The sequence below is a fragment of the Xenopus laevis genome, chromosome 4S (genome assembly GCF_017654675.1).
Source record: "Xenopus laevis strain J_2021 chromosome 4S, Xenopus_laevis_v10.1, whole genome shotgun sequence".
Taxonomy (NCBI): Eukaryota; Metazoa; Chordata; class Amphibia; order Anura; family Pipidae; genus Xenopus; species Xenopus laevis.
The window spans coordinates 79,788,530-79,812,850 of NC_054378.1; the positions used below are offsets into that span (position 1 = coordinate 79,788,530).

At 37.7% G+C, this 24,321-nt stretch overlaps 1 protein-coding gene across 3 annotated transcripts; it reads right to left on the bottom strand.

The window, feature by feature from the left end:
• Window positions 1–1,313: 1,313 nt before the first annotated feature.
• On the bottom strand, window positions 1,314–16,710 carry npl.S (N-acetylneuraminate pyruvate lyase (dihydrodipicolinate synthase) S homeolog). 3 transcript variants are annotated; one of them, XM_018259689.2, is made up of 12 exons: window positions 16,370–16,710; window positions 13,778–13,849; window positions 13,524–13,597; window positions 11,092–11,179; window positions 10,613–10,670; window positions 8,835–8,910; window positions 7,452–7,544; window positions 7,047–7,189; window positions 6,868–6,914; window positions 6,685–6,769; window positions 5,541–5,580; window positions 1,314–2,016 (listed from the first exon to the last, which is right to left on the bottom strand). In XM_018259689.2, the coding sequence occupies exons 2-12, from the start codon at window positions 13,843–13,845 to the stop codon at window positions 1,871–1,873; spliced, it is 918 nt and encodes a 305-aa protein (XP_018115178.1). In that variant the 5' UTR covers window positions 13,846–13,849; window positions 16,370–16,710; the 3' UTR covers window positions 1,314–1,870. The 3 variants fall into 3 exon arrangements, with proteins under 3 accessions (XP_018115178.1, XP_018115177.1, XP_041417445.1); XM_018259688.2 differs by having other exon boundaries at window positions 16,312–16,709; XM_041561511.1 differs by lacking the exon at window positions 16,370–16,710 and adding an exon at window positions 14,060–14,082.
• Window positions 16,711–24,321: the final 7,611 nt, after the last annotated feature.

The window sequence follows — 24,321 nt, forward strand, 5'->3', positions numbered from 1 at the left end:
TCGTTTCGAAGGATTTAATCGTTCGATCGAACGATTATTCCTTCGATCATACGATCGCAATATTTGCGCAAAATCTTTCGACTTCGATATTCAAAGTCAAAGGTTTTTCATTCCCAGTCGAATATGGAAGGTTAATTAACCCTCGATATTCGACCCTTGATGAATTTGCCCCTAATAATCAATTGATATCTCAAAGACAATAGAAAATAAATAAAACCTGTTTGTAAAAAAAAAAAAAGTAAGCCTTTGCAGCAATTTGCATGTTTTAGCAATAAATGTTATACTTTAATATATGCTGTTAGTTAAAAGTTATAACATGTAAAAATTAGTTTCTCGCATAACTTTTTACCTACACAGATGTTTTCAGTGATATCACAAACCTGCAGACATGGAAAAAGTATGCCCAACAAGCTTTTAAAACTTAAAAGGAAGACATACTACATTACCCAGAATTTACTTACATTCATCAACGTAACCTGTGATGAATGTTCACAGGCGTGGGGTTACATTAATGTTGTTTTTTCTTTTTAAACATTAAAGAAGTTTTATTTTTACTAGGTGGTGCGAAAAGTTAATGATTTTAATCACTTACCTGATACCCCAGGCTGGTGCCTAACTTTTGGCACCCCCAAGTAAAAAAGACTTTCCTTCTCCTTTAAGGGTGAACTTACAGCTGGTCGGCTAATAACACATATAGTCTTGGCTATACTTGAATATGAACACGTTGTTTATAATTTTCTGTGTACATTGATGCAATGAAGGGGGGCCCGCAGATTTATTGTGCTTGAGCCCCCACTCATTCAGCGGAAATCAGGGGTGAATGGGAAATTGTGGGTCACCTGTGGACCCCACTACAGAGGAAGCGGACAGTTGGCCCCTTCATGGCCATGGGTAGCTTCCTCTGTAGTTACACCACTGTTTCTAAGTGCAACAGGAGTCAGATCTCCTCTTGGTCTGGCTTGCAACATTGTTTCAGCTGTCATAACCAGAAATGCAGAGAATGTTAACAGTCTTTTAATAGTAATTATGTAATAATAACTTTAATACCTGAAAATACTGAAAATGTGCAATTAATGTATATTGACAAATGGCTTAGAATTCACTTTTCTTTTACTGTGAAAAAAAATTTTTTTGGATGAGATTCCCAGTGTACTTTAATATTCTTTTAACCTACTTTTCATTGTATTTCAACTGCAAGAACATTTCAATCAAACAAGCAGAAATTGCAGATTCCTTTTTTTAATCAACTGATAACGAACTTTGCCATATATTTGTTTAAAAAAAAAAAATGATTGCACATGGAGAGCACTATATTTTAGAGAGAATTTATTTTATTTACATTTTTTTATTATTATAATGATTACATGTAACAAAAGCAGTTAGTTATTTATTTTAGCTTTCCAGATACTGAAACTATTCTGAATCCTACGAATTTGCAGTTTTCCTTTTGAGTGTATTTCATCTTGAATTAGTAATGCAACAGACCAGATTTTTATTCATTTTTCATCCAGAGTTGTATATAACTATAAACCTACATTAAGATCTATTTTGTTCCATTCTGTAAACTGGCAATGTTTCTTGAGCAAAGGCCAGACAACTGCGGATCTCAGCCTGCATTTTTCCACAGGCTCCCCCGCTGCTTCTTCACTCCTGCTTTTTTGCCAAAATCCACCATGTCTGCCTACACCTAAGTCGAGACAATGCTTCCGGGTGCAGCCAGACGCAATGAATTTTAGCAAAATCCTCCCCACAGTTCAGAAGACAAGGGGAGCAGCAGGACACCAGATTCTCCACCTGTGGAGAATTCACAATCATATGCATTATCTGGCCCTAGCCTTAAACTTTTAAAACTGAAGTTCTATTTCATTTCTCAGATGAGATCCAGCTTTAACATTTTGGTCTTGATGTCATCATGATGATTAGATTTCATGGAAGAATACAGTGGCAGGCGAGAAGGTCCCAGTGGGATTCCTGATACTTGTGACATGATGTCTTTAAATTCAGCTAAGCCCCATCCTGTTGAAGTAAATTAATAAGAGATGAACAGACTAAGACTGTAAATTTCACATTGACATTAACTATATAGTATTAAGCATACATTTATCATTTTAAAATGATAAAAGAAGGCAAGAGAACCGAGTTTTGGAACGAAATGGTTGCCAAAACAAAAAAGTCAGCATAAGAAAAAAATATCCACTGACCTTAAAGCATTTGGACAAAATTGTCACTGAGACAAAAAAGTTGTCATAAGAAAAAAAAGCCCACTAACTTTAATGCATTTGAAGTGAGAACATTTTTGACGCCCATTGACTTTAATGCGTTTCACAAATTTTTGGAGTTTCGCAAATTTTTTCGCCGAAACAGGACAGATTCACTCTTCACCAGCTGCTACCATGCACTTTCAGTTTGCCTTACTTCCTGAAAAATGAGCTGTATAAAAAAAAAAATACTGCTGACCAATAAACCATTATCTAAAACATAAGTTGAACGAAGCGTTACTTTAGGGTAGGACTACACGGACGTTTTCGGCGCAATCCGAAAAATCATATTCGTCGGAAATAAGGTAAGAGATAGAAGTGTCAGATGAAGTCGCAGCGTTGATCTGACGCGACACGATGTGTCGGATGAACGCTGCGACTTCATCCGACAATGCATTTACTTACCTTATTTCCGATTTGACACTGACGTTTTGTCGCAGCGCGTCGGAATGCGCCGAAAAAGTCTGTGTAGTCCTACCCTAAGGCTGTATTGACCACAAATGTATAAGCACACAACATGGTGCTTGTAGGATGCCTTTTATATATTTCACAGCCCAAATATTAATTACAACATACATAAAATGCCAGATTGTTGTGCATACTGTGTATCATATTACTCATATTGCTCAGCTTATATTGTACTTTCCCAATTTTGTGTGTGTTTATAAAGCAATCATTAAAAACACATCTAAAAATGCATGAATCTTGAGCTATGTGTATGAGCCCTACTAGTGGGAATCTTTTTTTATTATTATTATTTAAAGTTTTTAAACTAGTGGGAATCTAAAACAAATGAGAATATACAAAGGACCAGGGTTAGTACATCACTCAAACTAAGATATAGCAAGGCACTTCATGAGATTAATGGAAAACTATACCCCCAAAACAATGTAGGTCTCTATAAAAAAGATATTTCATAAAACAACTCATATGTAAAACCCTGCATCATGTAAATAAACCATTTTCATAATAACATTATTTTCTAGTAGTATATGCCATTGGGTAGTCAGAAATAGAAAATTGTCATTTTAAAAAATAAGGGCAGCCACCTGGGATCATACGATTCAGTGTGCACACAAACATACCAAACAAACTATACTTGTAAGGTCACATGAGCCAATTAACAGACAGAGTTGTGTCTTTCGCTTCAACACTTCTTCCTGTTACAGTTAGAGCTGCAATATTTCTGGTCAGGTGATCTCTAAGGCAGCACACAGGCCATCACAAAATGGTGGTTCAAGGTAAGAGATGTAAAAGGACAATATTTACTTAAAGGGGTTGTTCACCTTCAATGTACAAATCTTATGAAACCACTAACAATGCTCTCAATGTGTTAGAAAAACCATTTTCCATAACAAAAAGTAAAAATGCCATTGTAAAAGCTAATATTTATACCTATTAACTCAGTCCTTCTCCTGTCTCTCTGACCAGTTTTCTGAAGTGATGGGAGTGGCCTATTTTGAACCTGACACACCAAGAACTTCCTATATGATGACATCATCATGCCCAGGCTTTGCCCTTACTTGTTTCCTATTGGATGTTGATACTGCCCTCCTCCTAGTAATTTATTGGGTGCTTGTGAACTGTAACCGGTCACATAATTTGAATGGTCATTGGTTGATTATTCAATTGTAATGGCAGAGGTTAACAGATGCATCATATAAACAAACCTGCCTTGCAACAAACAATCACACAGCCATGCAGACAAATACTGCAGAAAAGGAAGGAGCAACATTGTTTGGCAACCTTTGGCATTAAGCATAATGTCAGTTATTTACAAAATTGCAACAAAACCAGCACTGACTTGCTTAGAAACGTATGTAACTTACACATCTAGCAGGGACAGTAGGGCTGCCACCTCACCCTTTTAAAACCAAACACATATGAAATCCACAGGCTGCATGGCTAATTATCAACTCATTTAGATGCTGCAGACTGAACTGATTTCTGTGCAGCCATGTATCATGCATCTAAATGAATTGCCAATTAGCCATGCAGGCTGTGGATTTCATATGTGTTTGGTTTTAAAAGGATGAGGTGCAGCCCTAAGTGACAGGCAGAGCAGTGATGAGGGCAGGTACGTTTTTTGAACATTTTGTGCGCTCTCCCAGGGGGGAGAAACGATAACTTTTTTAAGTGTTCCACTTCTGGAACAAGATTTAGAGCTCTAAATACCAAAAAATGAAAAAGTTATATTTTTCATGATATAGGGATCTATACCAGAAAAATATTTTACCTTTTTTATGAGGTAAATACACAAAATAATACATGGACCCCCCCAAAAAAAATAATAATATATTTCTGGAAAGTACAAGTGTCATCTCCCATAGTAGCCATTATAATCCAATAATTAAAATTTTTAAAAATGATATCTTTTTCCGGTGTAATAATAAAACAGTAGCTTGTACTTGATCCCAACTAAGATATAATTAATCCTTATTGGAAGCAAAACCAGCCTATTGGCTTTATTTAGTGTTTACACCATTTTCTAGTACTAAGATCCAAATTACAGAAAGATCTGCTATCCGGAAGACCACAGGTCGCAAGCATTCTGTATAACAGATGCCATACCTGTACCTTGTACTTGATCCCAACTAAGATATAATTAATCCTTATTGGAAGCAAAACCAGCCTATTGGGTTTATTTAATGTTTACATGATTTTCTAGTAGACTTAAGGTATGAAGATCCAAATTATGGAAAGATCCATTATCCAGAAAACTCCAGGTCCCAAGCACCTTGATCCCCCCATCTGCACAGTTGAAGTCTCTGCTGCACACAGCCCACACTCCCCCTCCCTCTCACAAACTTGTAACAGTTTCTCTTCAGTACCTGAATGCTGCTCAAATTCCCCAGCACAGCCCAGCACAGGAAGCAGTGGCAGATTGACAGCAGACATAGCCAATAGGAGTTAAGTTAGCTGCCAGTACAATGTGTGATGTCATATAAGGAAGAGGAAGTGAACACTGTAGTGTTTTTGGGGGTCAGTGACCTCCTCCCAGCACAGGGTCTGTGTGGAACTGAAGGATTAGTACAGGGACACTTCTGAGGTGAATATCTCTTGAACTGTACTTTTTCTGTTAACTATTTCTATGGAACAGTTTGTTCTATTCATGTGAACTGTTAGATTTGTCAATTTGTTACAAAGGTGAACAACCCCTTTAAGTATATATACCAGTTTGGTAAGAGTCTTTAATATGATATAAACTATCTGTTGCTTAAGTATTCATTTTGGGGGTATAGTTTTCCTTTAAAAAGGTGGTGTGGGGCGCACTATACATACCCATGTCAAACACAAAGTAGAGGAATTCCTGAAGAGAGCACTACAAAGCAAAAGAACACTGTTAATGTAATTTGCACAAGCAGTCACACTGTATGGATTATAGCACTGCAGGAGTGGTAGGGTAAAATTAGTTTGCAAAGGCTACTCATAGACTGCTTCACCAGAACACACATAAACCTCTTACTAAAACACAGCAGCTCATCTCATGCCCCTTTGTGATGTATACTTTGGGCTTTACATAAATCACTATTTTGACACAATTACAATTTACAGGTGTGCATCCGAATTTCTTTTGCATTTACCCACTGACCCTTATGCAAGGGAAGGGTCTTCCGGAATAGCACCCTACACTGACAACAAGTGTGTTGGGATCAGGTTGAGCTCTCCACGTTCGTGCATCATCTCATGGCGGATGGCCAGTTTCTTGAAAACTTCATTACTGTTTACCTGTAGCTGTTGACTTCCAGACTGACTTAACATATCGGAGTGATCAAGTTGGATATCTGTACAATATGGACACATGGGGATGGATAAAGTAGTTTTTCACCTTCCACACACTTTTTCTTTTCAGTTGTCTTCAGTAAACCAGAAATAAATGGCTTTCTATATTTTTAATTGTGAAATTCAAAAGTTTCTACATTTCTCAGCAGCATCCCCCCCCCCCAGAACTGCTCCAGGGAGACATAAGAAGGTACAAAATGAAACTTTAAACTTTTATATTAGAGAAAAAAAAAATAGAAAGTAATTGTAAAAGCCTTCATTTCTGGTGAACACAACGAAACTGCAAAAACTTTTGGAAAGTAAACAATCCCTTTAAATTGTTCTGGTCCAACTGCACAGGTTAACTTCTCAGATTTTTATTTAGAAGTGTAGTCCTACTCAGTCACAAACAAATTGTATACATCATGAACCAAATGGGTCATTGTTCAGCCAAGTTTTTTTTTGTTATTAAGCAAACATAGGTCAAATGTATCAATTGACATGTCATATTGGTAATTGTTTGGTAGGAAGTTCAATCTGAAATACCAGTATTTACCTGACTTGAGTTCATATTAAATAGTTTATTTAACATTGGTAGACAAAAAAAAATGTTGTATTGGCACTGAAAAGTGAAGAACATCACTTACAGAGTAAAGAGCATTACCTGAATCTTACGTGCTTTCTGCAAATTTCCAGCCTCAAATGCTTCCAACATGTCACCATTTTTGTTGCCAAGATAGTTATATGTGCTGTATGGGGAGACAGAAAGAGTGACTTACAGGTCTTCATTTTGCTGAATATATTGTGAAAAAGCCCACTGAAGTTGTCTTAAGATCAGGCCTCTCACCTGCCAACAGCACCATGTGCTCCAAAAGCCAGAGCTCCCAGTAGTTGCTAATAACAGAAAGAAACAGGTCACTTCACCCTTTAATAAATTACAATTACAATAAAAAATTACCATAAAAACATTAATTTACCAACTAGATAATATTCTACATGTAAATAAATACATTTAGAATAAATTACCTCGTCCACACCATAAAGACAGTCGAATTCTTTATATTCACTAACACAGAGGCTAAAGTCCATAAGGTTAACATCACTAAATTTCACTCCACGAAATGATGGGATATTTTCTTTTACCTTCCCAAGAAGCTCATATATCTGGTCTGCAAGGGACCAAAAATGTATCATTCAGTCTGCTAGCACAAAACTAATGTTAATGCAAAAAGAAGTTCATTGCAGAGCACAGGAAGCACTGAAAATAAATTGCTGCACTACTAAGTTTGGGCTGAATTAGGTTTCTTTTCCTTATAGCCATTCTAACATTACAGATAAGAGCAAGTGAATATTGAAAACACTATTTGTTCTGCTATTATATTACAAAAGCTTTCTAATGCATAGCACAATTAAGAATGCTTGAATACGTACATGTTATTCCAGTTATCTTGGGAATGTGATAGTAATAAAATGGCAGACTTGGGGCAGCAGAGGCAACATCCTTCAGGTACAAAACTAATGCATCTGTAGGTGAGAATCAGACAGAAAGCATATATGCATTTAACTATATCTAAGTTAAACAAGTAAGTATGGCAAGATAATCATGTTTCCACTTGAAACACTTGATGCTGAAACAAATCAAATAAATCCAGTATCACATTTAGAAACATTCCACAGTGAGAAACAAGTCACAACTCTAAAAAAAGTATATTTTGTCTTTAGGAATGCTTGGAATCTAGCTTTCTGGATTTCTAGAAGTTTATATACCCCTCGAAAAAGTAAGGCGGAGCCGGCGTTGCTTAGGTTTAAAGGCATGTACAAATGTGGTAGAACAAGGTGCAAAATTTGCTCATTCATTAAAGTAGCTAGAAATTTCCAAAGCTGTGTCCCAGGCAGAATATATAACATTAATCAGTATTTCAACGGTTTATGAAGATGTGTTAAATACTTGGCCACATGTGATTGTGGTGCATAGTATGTGTGCAAAATCACACGGAATGCCTGTACTCGGTTTTTAGAACACCTATCAGCTATAGATAGGAAAGAATACAGATCCACAATTGTTAAACATGTAGTGGAAGTACAACATGTAATTTTTCAGATTATAGATAAACCCTGTTATGATATTAGATGAGGAGACTTTGATATGAAACTTTCCAAGAGTGAAGTATTCTGGACCTATCATTTGAAGACCACTGAGAACCATTGTAAATTAAATAGAAAATGGGACTTTTCATGTTATTTTTAAGTCCAGGGCCTATTTTATAGGTAATAACATATTAATATAATGATACATTTTACTTCATGGAACTGTTTATTTTTCCTTATTTTTCTTTTGTTTATTCTCATTACCAATTTTGTTTCTTTTGAATTTTTGATTTGGACACGTAGGCATTTTATTTATTTAGTGTTTTTTAATTTATTATTCTTTACTGTTAGGTTGATGCAACCCACTATGATGATATTGGGCATTGTCTTTAAAATTATGATACTACTGTATATGACTTTTCATGACTTTATTGTTACATTTTTACCCTCTGCAATACCATGTTATTTTGTATACTTTTCAGCATATTAACATATACTTTGTAACATGTTGGTATCTCTTTTGTACTATGTTAGCATGTATCATGTTGTTGTGTGCTACTATGAGGAGTTTGAGAATTCGATGTATTTTTATGTGATCTCGGTGTAATCTGCTATATAGGGTTAATGTTTTCAGTGGGTGGGATTTTGTGATGAGTTATAAAGTCTAATGAGATAGTAGATACCAGTTATGAATGGAACTGTCATGGGATGCTCCTTATGGATTACCTAAATTGGCAGGTTTGAGAAATGAAGGGCACACAGCACTGATTGCATCAGCTCCACAGGAAGCAGCATGGGCAGCCTGCAAAAAAATAATAGGTCACACAGTGAAATACTATTAAAGGGAACATTTAGGAAAATTTAGGAGTTTAATTAATTGCAATAAAAATTCCTTTTAAATAAACCTAATCTTTCTTAATTTGAAACTATTTAACCTAAACAGAGAGGTGTGTGGCAAGATCTAGTGGAAACATTCACTTTAAGCATGTAAATACATAAATACATAAATACGTAAAAGCCCACCCCCACAAATGTTCTAAAGCTAAAAGACACCAATGAGCATAATTACTAAAACTTGTATTTTTTCTAATTTTTTTTTTATTGAAACAACCATGATCTGGCTTAATTTACTAAAAATTTAGAGCAACAATTGTATTGCGGCAAAAGTCGCAACAATTAGGATCTGACATCTTTTTCAAAATGGACACCTGAAAAACCAAAAATGTTCATTTTAAATTATTAAATGAAAACCAGAATCAAACAACCAAAAACTATCAAGAAGCACAAAGTCAAAAAACATTTGCCAATTGTTACAGTTCGATGTAAAATAATAAACTGTCAAAATAATAAATGTTCCTGATATAGTTAGTCAAAAATGTAATCAATAAAGGCTGGAGTGACCAGGGTTGGACCCGTCGGGAGCCCCCACACATGGGCAGATAAGCTGCCGAATCGGTCTAAAGGACCAATAGCAGCAGCTTTAATCTGCCTGTGTATTAGTCAGTGACTTGATGGGGGACACACCACATGGGAGATAACTGTTCAGTGAGTTTCGCACACACATGATTATCTGCAGTTGGGGAACTTCCCCTTTTTTATGTTACCAATAATACTGTTGGTAACATAATAAAAGGGGAAATGCCCCACCTGCGGATAATCGTGTGTGTGTGCAGATCCGTTAAACTTTTGCTGTTGCTAAGGGACCTAGCCTGGTCCATGGAGGACCAGCACCCCCAGTGCAGTAGAAGTGAACTGCAGGAGGTTTCAAAACAAACGCTTATGACCCATGTGCCAACCCCTCAAGTCATTCATTGGTTACAGACCAGGAATAGTAGTCCAACAACAAGCAGTAACTCGCCAAGTAATGGAAGAGGCCCAGGTGCACTGCCCTTAGACTTCAGCAAGTGGAGCGGTCCAAACCAAAAATTTGTACAGCAGGCACTCAAAAAGGCAATCTTCCACCAGGCAGTAAAATAAGTAAAATATTTATTATGTCAGATCAGCATAGCCTTACACGTTTCGTGTTACACACACTTAGTCATAGGCCACAAAATAAATATTTCTATAGTGTGGTAGGTAGTGTTCTAACTCTTATGTTAGACATTCAGTCACTCCAGCCTTTATAGATTACATCTTTGGCCAACTAACTATAATGAAAATATTTGCAAGTTTTCACTCCGTTTTTTTATTTTTTTACTGAACAATTCCTTTAATGTGGTAGCTTCTGCTTCATTGTTTCAGAAATCAGAATAAGAACTGCAGAGAATGTCAACAGAAGAGACATAGAAAGTCAATGCATTTAAAAGTGATTTACAGTTTACAACAGCTTGAAGACCATTGAAATTGTTAAATGTATATTTGAAAGTTTGCTTAGATTTGCAGTTTCTTTCACTGCAAACCATGAAAAAAAAACTGTTTTCCCATTGAGACAGTTATATACACGTATATATATATTACAATCCATGCAATATGTGTTTTTATAGGGAACAACAAAAGACACTCACTAGATCTTTTGAGTCACTCAAGCCGAGACATCCTACGTGTACAATCACATTGTCCATTCTGAATGAGAAGAGATGTTATGAATAGATTTTTTTATACTAGTTCATCATAGACACAACCATTAAAAGCAGAATAAGAAGACATAAATCATATAGGTTTCACAGTATGTAGAGCAATGTGATATTTGTAATTGGCTTATCATGTAATTAAAATTAAATTAAAGATAAGTAATGGGTTTGCAAGTAGAGATTGGGTCTGGATTTGTAAGTTTCTGAGCTATTCGTAATTATTTCATGTATTTTACAATACTATGTAAGGTATTGATAGAAAACATATTAGTAAACATAAAAATCTACCAAGTGCTATTTTTTTAATCTCTTTTTTAATCTGCACATCTCCCAGACTTTTTTTTTTACCTACCAGTGATGGATGCCTTACTTCGTCATTACTGTTTCAAACATGATATTCAATGACTACTCACTTGCCTCTTGCATGCTTCACCCACTCTTCAGTCAGACGCTTCCTCTCACAGATACTTAAGGACATTCCTTCTCCTGTCGTGCCATTCACTAACAAAGGCAAGAGCAAACTAGGTTTGTTACATGATTATAAATGTACTGCTATTATAAAGAGCCAACAGATAATTGCATTTTAGTAATAAACAACCCATAAAGTGAAAGAAATATTGCCAAGTATGAATTGGTAAGTTGCTCAGGAGCTACCCCATTTACATGCGAAAGCTTAGGGGAAAATATATTAAAATTCAAGATCAGGTTTTTGCTGAGGTTTGGCAATGGTTACAGCACAAAACTTATGGTCAACACTTTTCTTTAAAATATGGGTGAAAAAAGCAATCATGTTGGAAAAAACTAAAAGTTTTTCCCTGCAACTTTCTATCACAATCATAAAAAAATAAGAAACTAGCCTTATAGGAATTATTTAGTGTAAAATAAAAACTGGGCAAATAGATGTGAAAAATAAAAATTTTTTCAATATAGTTAGCTAGCACAAAAAAAATTTATCTATAAAGACTGGAGTGAGTGGATGTCTAACAATCACCAGAACACTACTTCCTGCTTTGCAGCTCTCTTATTGGTTAGCATGCAGTAACCATCTATGACTTGTGGGGAGGGGCATATGGGTCATAACTGCTTTTGAATCTGCATGCTAAGATGAAATGCAAACTAACTAAACAGTTATGTACCTTGTGACCCCCTTAAAGTTGCTGAGAGGTAGAGAGCTGCAAAGCAGGAAGTTGTGTTCTGGCTATTATGTTAGACATCTGGTCACTCCAGCCTTTATACATTACATTTTTGGCTAACTAACTATATTAGAATTTTTTTTTATTTTGCATCTATTTACCCAGTTTTTATTTGTACTCTGAACTGTTCCTTTAAAACTAGCTGAGATGTCGTAGGAGTCAATGAGAAGTGTATTTTTAGCATTTCAAGCATGGAGCTTATTAACTTAACCTATGAAATAATGGGGGCACATGATAAGTTTGACAAAATCTGGGGGGACTGGTGTGATCAGGACTCTCTGGACATGTAACATATCCCTTTAAACCTGATGTGACTTGCTTTACACTAACTTTCAGTGATCGTGTTCTGCTACCTGTACTAGCCTGCGCTTGACCCAACGTCAATCCAATACCATTCTACCATTCTATTGTATTTTGTCTGCTTCTGTTTGTTGTTGTTAAAATTAATAACATTTAGGGGCAAATTTACCTAGGGTCGAATATCAAGGGTTAATTAACCCTCGATATTCGACTATCGAAGTCGAAGGATTTAGCGCTATTCCTACGATCGGACGATCAAAGGAATAATCATTTGATCAAAGGATTTTAATCCATCGATCGAAGGATTATCCTTCAATCAGAAAACTGTTAAGAAGTTTATGGGAATCTTCACCCTAGGCTAATATTGGCCTCGGTAGGTTTTAGGTGGCGAACTAGGGGGTCGAAGTATTTTTTAAAGAGACAGTACTCTGACTATCGAATGGTCGAATAGTCGAACGATTTTTAGTTCGAATCGTTTGAATCGAAGTCGAAGGTCGAAGTTGAAGGTTGAAGTAGCCATAAAAACCATTTGAAATTTGAATTTTTTTCCTCTATTCCTTCACTCGAGCTAAGTAAATGGGAAAGCAAATGAAAAATGCATATTTTTGGTGTAATAACGGAACAGAAAAAAGTTGTTTTTATTCGCAGACTGGGTTTTTCTCTTGTGCCACAACACAACCCAATTAACTTATTTGAGATTCTGAAAAAAGCATGACTAAGATTTTTATCAAATAGTGAGCAATAAAAAAGCAATTGTGAGGGAAAAAAACATGAGAAAACTAATTTACAATTAAAGGAGAGGGAAAGGCTAAAATTAGTAAGCTTTATCAGAAAGGTCTAAATAAATACACTAGTAAACCCTCAAAGTAATGCTGCTCTGAGTCCTCTGTCAAAAGAAACACAGTATTTATTTCCTTCTATTGTGTACACATGGGCTTCTGTATCAGACTTCCTGTTTTCAGGGCTAGGGCTTGAGCATGCTTAGTTTGTCTCTCCCTCCCTTTTCCCCCCTCCTTGCTGTAATCCGAGTCCAGAGCTATGAGTGAGCAGTGAGAGACTCAGGCAGTGATGTCACACCAAGCTTATATGGCAGCTGCTATACTAAATAAACATAGAGAGCTTCTAGCGTGGTTTACTCAGGTATGGAAAAGCATTCTTCAGAATAAATATAGTGTTATAGCGTGCACTATTGTGACTTATCTATTGGCAATAAACTGCTTCAGTAGCTTTCTTTCTCCTTTAACCCATATTTTTATTGAATATGAAAATCACAACAAATTGCAGGAAAAGTTGCAACCACATTTTTAAAACTTAAAATGTAATAAGTAATTTAGTTCATCAGTCAAACTTACCAAATATATTTCTTATATGCTGCTTCTGAACTAAATAGTCTACATATTGCTCAATAACCAGCAGGTTGATGTCACTGAAGAGGAACAAGAAATGTAACCAATAATTAGCTAAGTGGCAAAATTTCTTTAAATCATGTAATGGAAAGGAAATAACAGAAATACATGTTGTAAATGTTTAATTAAATGTTAATGTAAAACCAAGTAAATAGATTTCTGTTCTAGCAGAGAAACAGCACCAAATCATGATCAATTACCTGTTTGGTGTCATTGGGGTAAAAGTGGCAGCTATTAAGCCTTTCAACCTCTTCCCAGTAAATGCCATGACCCTGCAAAATATAAAGAAATAGTAATGTCCGTAATCCTTGATAATTACCATCTCATTCTATTAAAATGAGTTGGAAAAACTCATCACGGTACAGTTAAAATAGGCCAGGTCCATGCTTCATAGTCAAAAATTGTAATCAATAAAAATTAAGGCATTAACTGGAAACTCCTGGTATATCATTTTCCATTCTGGAAAAAGGATTATGTATTACCATTCAGAAAAATGCCACTGCAAATATGGCCCACCATGTACATGTCACATGAACCACTGCCATCTGAGATGCTTTAAACACTATGAAGGAAACATGCATGGAATTTGGGTTAATACTTATACTGCAGTAATCCAAATGTGAAGGATACATCTGAGAAATATTAACTAAACTTTAATCCAGTTAACCCCATTCTTTAATACACTATATGAGTGTTCTCGTCAAACTCTGCTGGACATTCACAAGTCCAACCCGTATATGTAGAAAAGGCACTAAGGTGATTGGACGGTAGCAAACTTTGCTCCTTTAATTTAAAAACATTTGCCCGTAAGTCTGCTAATGGATGACTAGGAAAATTAAGTATGATAGTGGTGTGGCACTGCATTACTTTTTCCCTTGGTCCTAGCAAACTTTGGATGGATGCAAGTCAATGTGAATATTGTGTCTTGTTGATGATCAATATAGTTGCCCATGCAGCATAACCTAATCAAGTTGTATTACAGTCCCTCACCCAGTTTGAAGTTGTACTCAAGAAATGTATTGTTTGTAGTAGATGGTATGTCAGTTCCATGAGCTCAACAATCAGTCCCAGGAGCTTCATAGCACATAACAGATAAGCTATTAAAATTAAAATAGTTTAAAGGAAAACTGTACCCCCCAAACAATGTAGGTCTCTATAAAAATATATTGCATGAAACAGCTCATATTTAAAACCCTGCTTCATATAAATAAACCATTTTCATAATAATACACTTTTTTTTAGTAGTATGTGCCATTGGGTATTCCTAAATAGAAAATTGCCATTTTAAAAAATAAGGGCTGTCCCCTTGGATCCTACAATTCACTCTTCACACAAACAAACCATACATGTTAGGTCACATGAGCCAATTACTGGATACATTTCTGTCTTTTGCTTCCACACTTCTTCCTGTTAAAATGGTTAGAGCTGCAGTATTTCTAGTCAGGTAATCTCTGAGGTAGCACACAGACCATCACAAAATGGTGGCTCAAGCTGTCAAAAGAGGGACTGTCCCTCCGAAAAAGGGACAGTTGGGCGGTATCTGCAAAATTATTTTAGATTCTGGTTTTATTGGCTCTGTTAAAACAAGCTACAGTGAGAGATTGTTAGGGTCATAATTTTAGGATACATCCGTGTCCTGTTCTCTTCTGCACTTTCTGTCTGGATTTAGACAGGATGTGAACATGCTGTTACAACAATTTTATCAAACCTCTTGGACAAATTTCCTTTCTGTTATGTGTTTTCACCATTCGGGGACAGAAGTTCATTAGCTGTTGTCTGGGATCTAACAAGCCAAGTCAGCAATTTAATAGTTTATATGAGCAGGAACAACCTCGGTCGTTCTGATAGAGCTGTTTTTCTTACACAACAAAATGACTAGAATGAACAAGAAAAGGCACAGATATTTATCAATGAAATTGAAAAGCAGGAGAATAAAAGTTAGCAAGTATATCATTTAAGGGGTGGTTCACATTTAAGGTAACTTTTATTATGTTATCGAACGGCCAATTCTAAAAACCTTTCAGTTGGTTTTCATATATTTTTTTTTTTTTATAGTTTTATAGTTATTTGCCTTTTTCTTTTGACTCGTTGCAGCTTTCAAATGGGCGTCGCTGACTCCCTTCTAAGAAACAAATGCTCTGTAAGGCTACAAATGTATTGTTATTTGTTACTTTTTATTGCTGGTCCTTCTATTCAGGCCTCTCCTATTCATATTCCAGTCTCTTATTAAAATTCATGCATGGTTGCTAGGGTAATTTGGACCCTAGTTACCAGATTGCTTGAGATGCAAACTGAACAGCTGCTGAATAAAAAGCGTAATAACTCAAAAAACCTTCAATAATAAAAAATGAAAACCAGTTGCAAATTGTCTCAGAATATCACTCTGTACATCATCATACTAAAAGTTATCTCAAAGGTGAACAACCCTTTAGCGTACAGCTACAGGATAGACATACCTGATAGAAAGCCAAGCAGAATTCTAGAGCTCTACAAGTACTAAAATCCCCTTTTTTCATTTTATTGATTGGTTAATAAAGACATTCAGGTATCAAACAGACATACTACATAATAATAATAAAGCCCACTCAGAAACAGTAAAACACAAGGCAGAATGAACTGGCTGATTGAGTGTATTGGTATAAGTGGAAGAATATCTTGCACAGAATCTAACCCTGTTTAAGACAACAGGTGTCCCTTTTTGTGCTTTGCAAACAAATATCTAGATGCTACTCACAGTGCCTGTCTGTGCTTCACAGTGTAAGTCCCCTGTAGCTCTGTCAGTGCTCCTGTACCTGCTGCTGTTTATGCTCCAGCTCCTGCTTTCTCCAGTCAGCGGCAACACTTCATAAGCCAAATCACATGACTGCCTCTCTCTCACTGCATCCTGGGAGGGACTGAAAGCAATGCCGCCTATCTGACACAGATTCCGTGGGTCTCTCCTGGTAACTTTGCCGGTGTCTCTGACAGCTGCTGTTGCCTCATACTGCCTCGGGGGAAGAAATCATGTGTTTGTTTCTCTGAGAAAGAGACTGTATGTGACAGAGATATAGACTGGGTGTGTGAGAGAGTGTGTCTGTGTGTGTGTGGTAGAGACTGTGTGTGTGGTAGAGATAGACAGAAAGTGAGAGAGAGACTGTGTGAAAGAGATACTGTGTGCAGGACCGCCATCAGAAATCGCAGGGTCTCATACGACAACATTTCCTGGGCCCCTGGGCTGCACCCACCGCAAGCCCCACCTACAGGTCCACCATCCCCAACCCACAGGTCCGCCCCCCACCACACAGTAAAAAAACAAAAAAATATTGGTGGCTAGAGTTCCCACATGTTAATAAAGAGATATTGGTGGTCAGGGCCCCCCATAAAAAAACATTTGTGGCCAGGGCCCCCCATTAAAAATATTGGTGGCTAGGGCCCCACATGAGAAAAAAAAATTTGGTGGCCAGCCCCACCCCCCACATTATAAGAAAATTGGTGGCCAGGGCCCCTTAAACGTCCATGCCTTCCCGAAGTCAGCAGTTCTCAGAAAGATGGGGGGCCCAGATAATCAAGTAAGTGTGGCGTGGCCGGCCCCCCCTTACCCTCGGGCCCCCTACAACTCTCCCCCCTGTCCCCCCCTGATGGCAGCCCTGACTGTGTGTGTTAGACAGTGTGTGTTTGTGTGTGAGAGAGACTGTGTGTAAGATGAAGTGTGTGTGCATACCTCCCAACTGTCCTGTTTTCTGTGGTCCCGATTTTCAAAGCTCAAACCACACTCCCAGATTTTTATTTAAAAGTCCAGATTTTCTTTTTGATCTCTTGCACTGATGCCAAAAAAATTACTCAGTTTCTGAAACTTAATTAAATAAAATAATTTTTGTCAGCAAGCCCAGAATACTCAACGCCTGCACATTGATACAATTGTAACAATTTAAAATAAGCAAAGATACAATTGTACCTATTTAAGATAAGCAGGTCTCTGCAGGGGCCCCCATGAACACTAACAGTCAGTGCCAAAATATTTGGCCACACCCTTTATGTGTGCTACATAAATGACCAACTAGAAGTCAGGTAGGTTTTGCTAAGGCAAAAGGTTTTGACTTGTTGGATGTTTTTTCCCACCACAGCTATGATACACCTCACCACACACAATTGTACAGGTAATGGACCTATTATCCAGAATGCTTGGGACCTGGGGTTTTCTGTTTTATTATTAAAGTGAAAAGGAAATCATTTTTAAAAATTTGTGGTATTTGTATAAAATGCAGTCTATGGGAGACAGCCGTGCCATAATTTGGAAGTTTCTGGATACCAGGTTTCCGGATTACGGATCCCATACCTATATTGAAAAACAGTAGAGTAAATGTAGGGGGAACAGGCCCTGCAACTGCTGGGACCCAGGTAATATAGGTGGCCCTGTGGAACTGATATATTCTTAATAACTTCCACTGTTCATGTAGGAGACACTCATATAATTCATTTAACAACTCCCAATATAAACAGCTGATGTTACTCTGTAATAAGTAGTTTATATAAATAGTTCCAATAAATGAATGTGTTAATTTACAATTGTTTCATTGGGAGGACACTGGAGTTTGGTCAAAGTTTAAACCCTAGAAATCTACCCTGCTCTGCCTGCCATTGCTTGATACCCATGTTATATAAGTTTCTTTAAGTAATGTAAGTTTTTGCATAAGTTACATAAATTGCATATGTTTAGAGACCAATGATCTTGCTATGGGGCCAAATAATTTGTCAGTAGTAGTTCATATAAATAGTTCATAGTTCATATAAATAGCAAAAATAATTAATTACATGGCTAATAAGTCAGTAATTTTACAGTAGTTTACAGTGTAACTTTAGGAAGATATTTGAATGTGAAATACTGGTGTTACTGTTCCTTTAAGCTTCTCTACACTGTCTTTGCTTGATTCACGAGTTATGTATGCAAGTTAAGTTCCTAGGCAAGTCAGGGCAGTTTGTGCAAAATTTAACGTATGTTAAAGGTTTAATGTAACATTAGGGCAAGGCCAGACATTGCGTTTTTACATTGCGTTTTTAAAAAAGCTCAGTCAGGCGTAAATACGCCACTGAAACCACACGCGACCGTCAACATGTGTTTTTCAGCACGTAGGTTTCTTTTCCCAACATGCACTTCTCATTGTTCTCGTTCCCCATTCCGCTGGCTGGAAATAGAAAATAGAGAAGCTATTTAGAAATAGAAAAACTATTTGCATGCAAAATGAAGCAGGAATGATCATCCATACGCAACGTAATTATGCCACCAGCTGTAAAACGTATATGCATCATTTATCTTGTGAGAATTTGGACGCCATATTTAAAATACGCTGCGTATTAACGTAAAATGTGGTTTCAAACTTGCAGATTCCATAAAGTCCAATGATTTTGCAGTTTCTTGACGTATTGGCGTTTCTGCTAAAAAAACGCCAATACTGGCTTCCCTTGGCGTATTTCAGCTTGCAAGCGCCCTGTGAGAATTGCCATAGTACATTTCTGTGGAAGTGGAGTTTCTGCATATTTACGCCCGACTGAGCTTTTTTAAAAACGCAGCGTAAAAACGCCACGTCTGGCCTTGCTCTTATGCGGAACTTATGCAATTTGTGTAACTTTCACAATGCGGCTGGACCCCCTTCCAATGCAGAATTTCTCTGGACCCTGCACACCAGTATCCCTTCTCCACCCCTGATGAGGGCCCTGTATGTGGGGGAGAGAGACTGTGTGAGGGGCAGTATGGTTTTTATGATGGCTGCACTAAGGGAATCCACCGAATCTCAGTCTGAACTGCTCTTTGTTTAGTGTTAGGAGAAGGTTTAGTTTTATTTTGCCCTGCGATTAAGCTCCTCTAGAATCATCTTCTCCAAATGCTCCCTGAGTGAAGATCCAGTAAGTAAGTAAGTGCTATGCCATTTGCCCAGAATGCATGGAGCAGATGTGACAGCACTGTATGTTGTTTATTTGCAGGGAGAAATCTTCATATTGTGATCTTTTTTTAAATCTGAAGGATGTCACTTTTGATATGCAGAGAGCTTTGTGTAAGTGAGCACATTTGGGGATAGTTGGGTGGGGGGTGCTAGGAAAAGAGACAATGAGAATAAAGATTTTTAGTGAGAAGAGAAGAAAACATTTTTCTTCGGGGTCTCCTAGCATTCCAGTGAGACACAGCAGCTCACATTTTAGAAGTTCATCATAAAATATGGAAATATTTCCCAATATTTCATCATGTGCACATGAACCTTTGAGGGCCGATAAAGAATTAACTTCAACATTTTAGCAGTGTTGGTAGCCCAAAGAGTTTAAACTTATTAGGAATTTGCACATTGTACTATATGCCTATCGTAATAATTTTTGCATGGGGCAGCATCCCAAGTTATAAACTGTTTTTTAAATCTTTGTATCCTGTCTCCCAAAGGGAAAATGGGTGGTGGGTGTGTTAAAAGCTTGACAATTTATAGTTAGCGCACCAACAGAGTTTTTATGCTTGTTGTGTTTGACAACATATATTTGTTTTCCCCCCAAACTTGCATGTGTTTAATATAACACAATTTGTAATATGTCATTCACAGTGTTAGCCTTCCTTCTTTTATGACTTCCATATATTGTTACGTGTTCCTAAGAACAGGCTCCTTTTTTAAACAAATACTTCTACTGCTATATATTATATATATATAATATCTAACTTGGCATTTACTGCTGACAGAAAATGCACCAATACCTTCTCAGTGGGAACATGTTAGATGAGCAGTTTATGTTCTCTTGATAAATGAGTCTGAGTGTCCATGGACTGATCTGGGTATCTGTAAACTGAAGGAAGCTCTACCTTTTTGTCCCTCCATCTTGATAAAGTATGAGCTTACTTTTTTGGCCTTAAGCTGGCCATAGATGCAAAGATCCGATTGTACGAATCATCATACGATCGGACTTTCCCATCTCCTGACCTGCCACTAACCATTCTGATCAGATAAAGTAGAAAAGAACAGATCAGCCGATATTCTGCCCCTGACAGCAATCGTACGAAAGTTATGTCCAACAAAAGCTAGTGACAGTCTCCCGCTGAAAATTGTACGATCGGCAATACACACAGAGATATTATCGGCAGCCGACAGAAATCTTTTAACCTGTCCAATCAACCAAACGATAGATTTCCGCCGGATGAAAAATGTTAGGACTCTCCACACACGGTACAAAAAACATACGAATCCTCGATTCGTACAGTCAGAACTTTGCGTCTATGGCTAGCTTAACTTGAGCTTGAATGTTGTAACAGGTCATTATATCCCAAAGTACAGCAGAGCTCTTTGCTCCTGGTTTCAGTCCTGTAATGTTTTGTCTAATTCTGATCCTGTGTGCTGTCCCTGAACTCCTTCAGTTTTTGCCCTGGTACCGATTTTGTTCTCCCTTATGATTAGCCTTGTGGTGTCTTATCTTTACATACTCCTTGACTTGGACTTTTCCTCAGCCTGTTGTGACTGTCATTTGTTTTATACTTCTGTCTCCTGATTTGGTATTGCTGTCTTTTCTCTGTCTGTCCTTGTTTAACATCAACAAAGTTCACCTCAGTTTGTACAGTGTGTTTTCAGAACACATGTCAAATAATCGTAACACTGTGTAGAAAATCGTACACTGCAAGAAAAATGTGGTGAATTTTCTCTATGAAAAATCACCATTGTAATCTTCCCATACTGCAAATGCCACATCTGCACTGGGAACTGGGTAGGGTTCAACATATATCAGCATACATTTTCTTCGGCACACCACTTACTTTCTCTCTTGGTAGGGTTGCCATCTAGCTGGTATTTCACTGGCCTAGCTAGTAAAATACCAGAAATGCCATGGCTGGTTTGACAGATTTACCAATTTGTAATAATTAATCCTAGCACCCCAGGACGCCTCTGATCCACCCAAATTCCCTCTCCAAGCGCCCACGCTCAATTTACATAATTCCTTCCAGCAGTGATCCTGGTGGCATGACTATGCCCCTCATGGACCCACCCAGGCTGGTAATATATTTGGCAACCCTAGGACTGGGTAGGAAGTTTAAATAGTTGTCAAAATCAACTGCTTTCTTAGTCTGTAATGCTGCTGTTCATGGAGCTTAATGCATACAAGTCTCATTCATTTCGTATCGGAGCAGTGACCCAAGCATTTTTTTTTGGCGAGGGTTTTTTATCAAGAAGGTAGGATGATGGGATTTAAAAAGACACATGTCTTACATTAGGTCAAATTTAATTGACAAACGTTAATTGATTTATTTCAGGTGAAAAGCAGTATCTGGTATGGATCATTGGCTATTCATTCATATATTGGGCCAGGAGACGAGCATTACAGAGGAGTTATGGACCTAATTTAAGTCCAATAACAAAGTTAAGATTCATTGGTTAGGCATTAGAGGTGCAGTTTTTAATAATTATGGCAAATGTTTCCATTAATATTACACAAGTGGGGATAGCTTGACATTGAAAATATTCACTTGGGAGGGAATGATGTAAGAAAGACAAAACTATTGGATCTTACCAGGCAAATGGAAAAAGATTTAGTAGTTTTGCATTTCCACTTACCTCAAGGAATTATTACTTGGTTGGAGATGGTGTCCAGGTTGCCGTGGCTTCAACAGCCTCATTTGAAGGCTTTGGAATGCTATAAAAAAAGAAAAAGTTACATTTTAGGATATCCAAGTTCATGAAATCTTTGAATTGCATACAGGCATGAGGAGTTAGAATTAGGAGGAGATGGCCTGCGCAGGAGAGATGGTATTCATTTGTCAGACATTGGCAACGTTATCTTTAATGTTGGTTTACTAAACGCCATTGAAAAGCAATGTTTAAATGGAATTGTGCCAATTACACATTTCCTGAAGTAAAGTGAATTGGCGCGGAGGAAAATTAAGTTTTTTGAATAATTAGTTTCCTGGCCAGAAGAAGTAAAAGTCTGATTTTTTTTGGGATAGGCGCCCCAATGAAGGAATTGGTCTGGCTAAATTAAAGTCTAAGAAAAAACATGGTATGTTATAAAAAATTTGTTTATCAATAAATATGCGGCGGCCATTCTCCAACACGCAAGTTGTAAATTGTGTTATTGAGCTATGAGTTATTTTCTTTAATACAGCTATACCATTCCCATGAAAGGCACCCACCAAGGACTTCTGATTGATGTGTGTGCCTATATGATTATACATCCAGGGCCACTCCTGCCATGAGGCAAGGTGAGAACCTTGCCTCAAGCGGCCAGTTACAAGGGGCGGCAAAAAGCCTCAGGCGGCAGCCGCCCCATAATCGGCTCTGTATACATCTCTCATTTAATATAGATTTAATATAGTCAGTCCCACCCTGCATAAAAGCCCCCCTGTATATTACATGTAGTCATGTCCGATACGTAACACAACCCATCTATTCTAGTCCCACCAGTATAACTCAACCCACCATGTAATACCATAATAAAACCAATTATTTTGTGATTAAAACAACAGGCAAAATGTATGTTCAGTCCAAGCCCTTTTCATTGCACTCACAGCACCAAATCTCACACACATTACCTACATTAAGACAGCAGAACAGGAGAGGGAGTGGAGGTCTAACACATTTAAAGGGGAAATATTCCCTAGTTTTCTTTGATGACCGCACTGCTATTTTTAATAGTTGCTGTTTGGGGAATTTTCATCATAATTTGTGTTTCTTCTTTAACGCATCACAATTATTTGCCCAGTCAGAAGATAAGCCAGCAACAGGTAGAGGGAATTATGTACTCAATTGGGCTAAAAGAGAACACAAATCCATAAAGTGAAATATTTTCACAATCCTCTCTCTAATTCAGAGGAAAACCCCCTCTGGCCTCCAACTGGGGGACACAGGGGGTACTGCAATGAAGGGTCATATGAAGCTGTGGGGCTTATAGGGGAATGGGCAGGGTTATGGCATAATGGGACATTATAACCCTTTATAATCAGCCACCATAGCCTCCTAGGCAAGGAGCCCTGTCATCAATAAATGTGGCTCTAATTAAAAAGACAGTATGCCTCACACATATCTGCCCCAGAATGGTCACAATATGCCCAAAAGCCCATCCAACAATGCCCCCTTCTGAAGGGTTCATGAAGGGTCCCTTCATGAACCAGCAATCATACCTTTGCATTGGGGCCCTGACCTAAGTACCCCCTGTAACACCCCTGATGGCATCCTGCCTGGATTTATAGTTCAGCTTGTGAGGCCTCTTCCCTAGTACAATAAACATCGACATGAGCCCCAATATTCACTGTTCCTGACACTATTGGTTGTGCCCATGGAACTTGTCCTAGTGCTGCACTGTCACTCGCGCTTCAGAGTATTAAGGATCATTTAAAAAGACATGACAGGCAGCTCCAGAAACATTATATGGAAACAGACCATGCAACACAAATGTCAGCTTGGTGTCTGGATTTGTGACTTTGCTCACTTAACCCCATGATTCTTTCTAAGGCGCAAATTTACTTGGCGAAAATTCTCCAACGTGGCGTCATTTTTGCCCGATTTACTAATGGGTGCTGGTGTAAATTCGCTAGCGAAGTAGACCTATTCTAGTGCTACTTTGCACCCTTACGCCAGGCGAAGTTGCACTTTGGCGAAGGGACGTAACTACACTAATTCACTAACTTGCGGATTTTACTGAACGTTACCTCTTGCGCCAGACTTTACTTCGCCAGCTCAGACCAGGTGAAGTGCAATAAAGTAGATAGGAGTTTGTCAAAAAAAAAAGTTGAACATTTTTCTAAGACCCA

Bases quoted from the DNA above. Each gene is read 5' to 3' on its own strand.
- npl.S (XM_018259689.2), bottom strand. From the start codon at position 13,845: ATGGCATTTACTGGGAAGAGGTTGAAAGGCTTAATAGCTGCCACTTTT. The intron at 7,190-7,451 runs GTACGTATTCAA...GGTCCCTTGCAG, and splicing joins CAAGATAACTGGAATAACAT to ACCAGATATATGAGCTTCTT. The intron at 6,770-6,867 runs GTGAGAGGCCTG...CTCCCCATACAG, and splicing joins GCACATGGTGCTGTTGGCAG to CACATATAACTATCTTGGCA.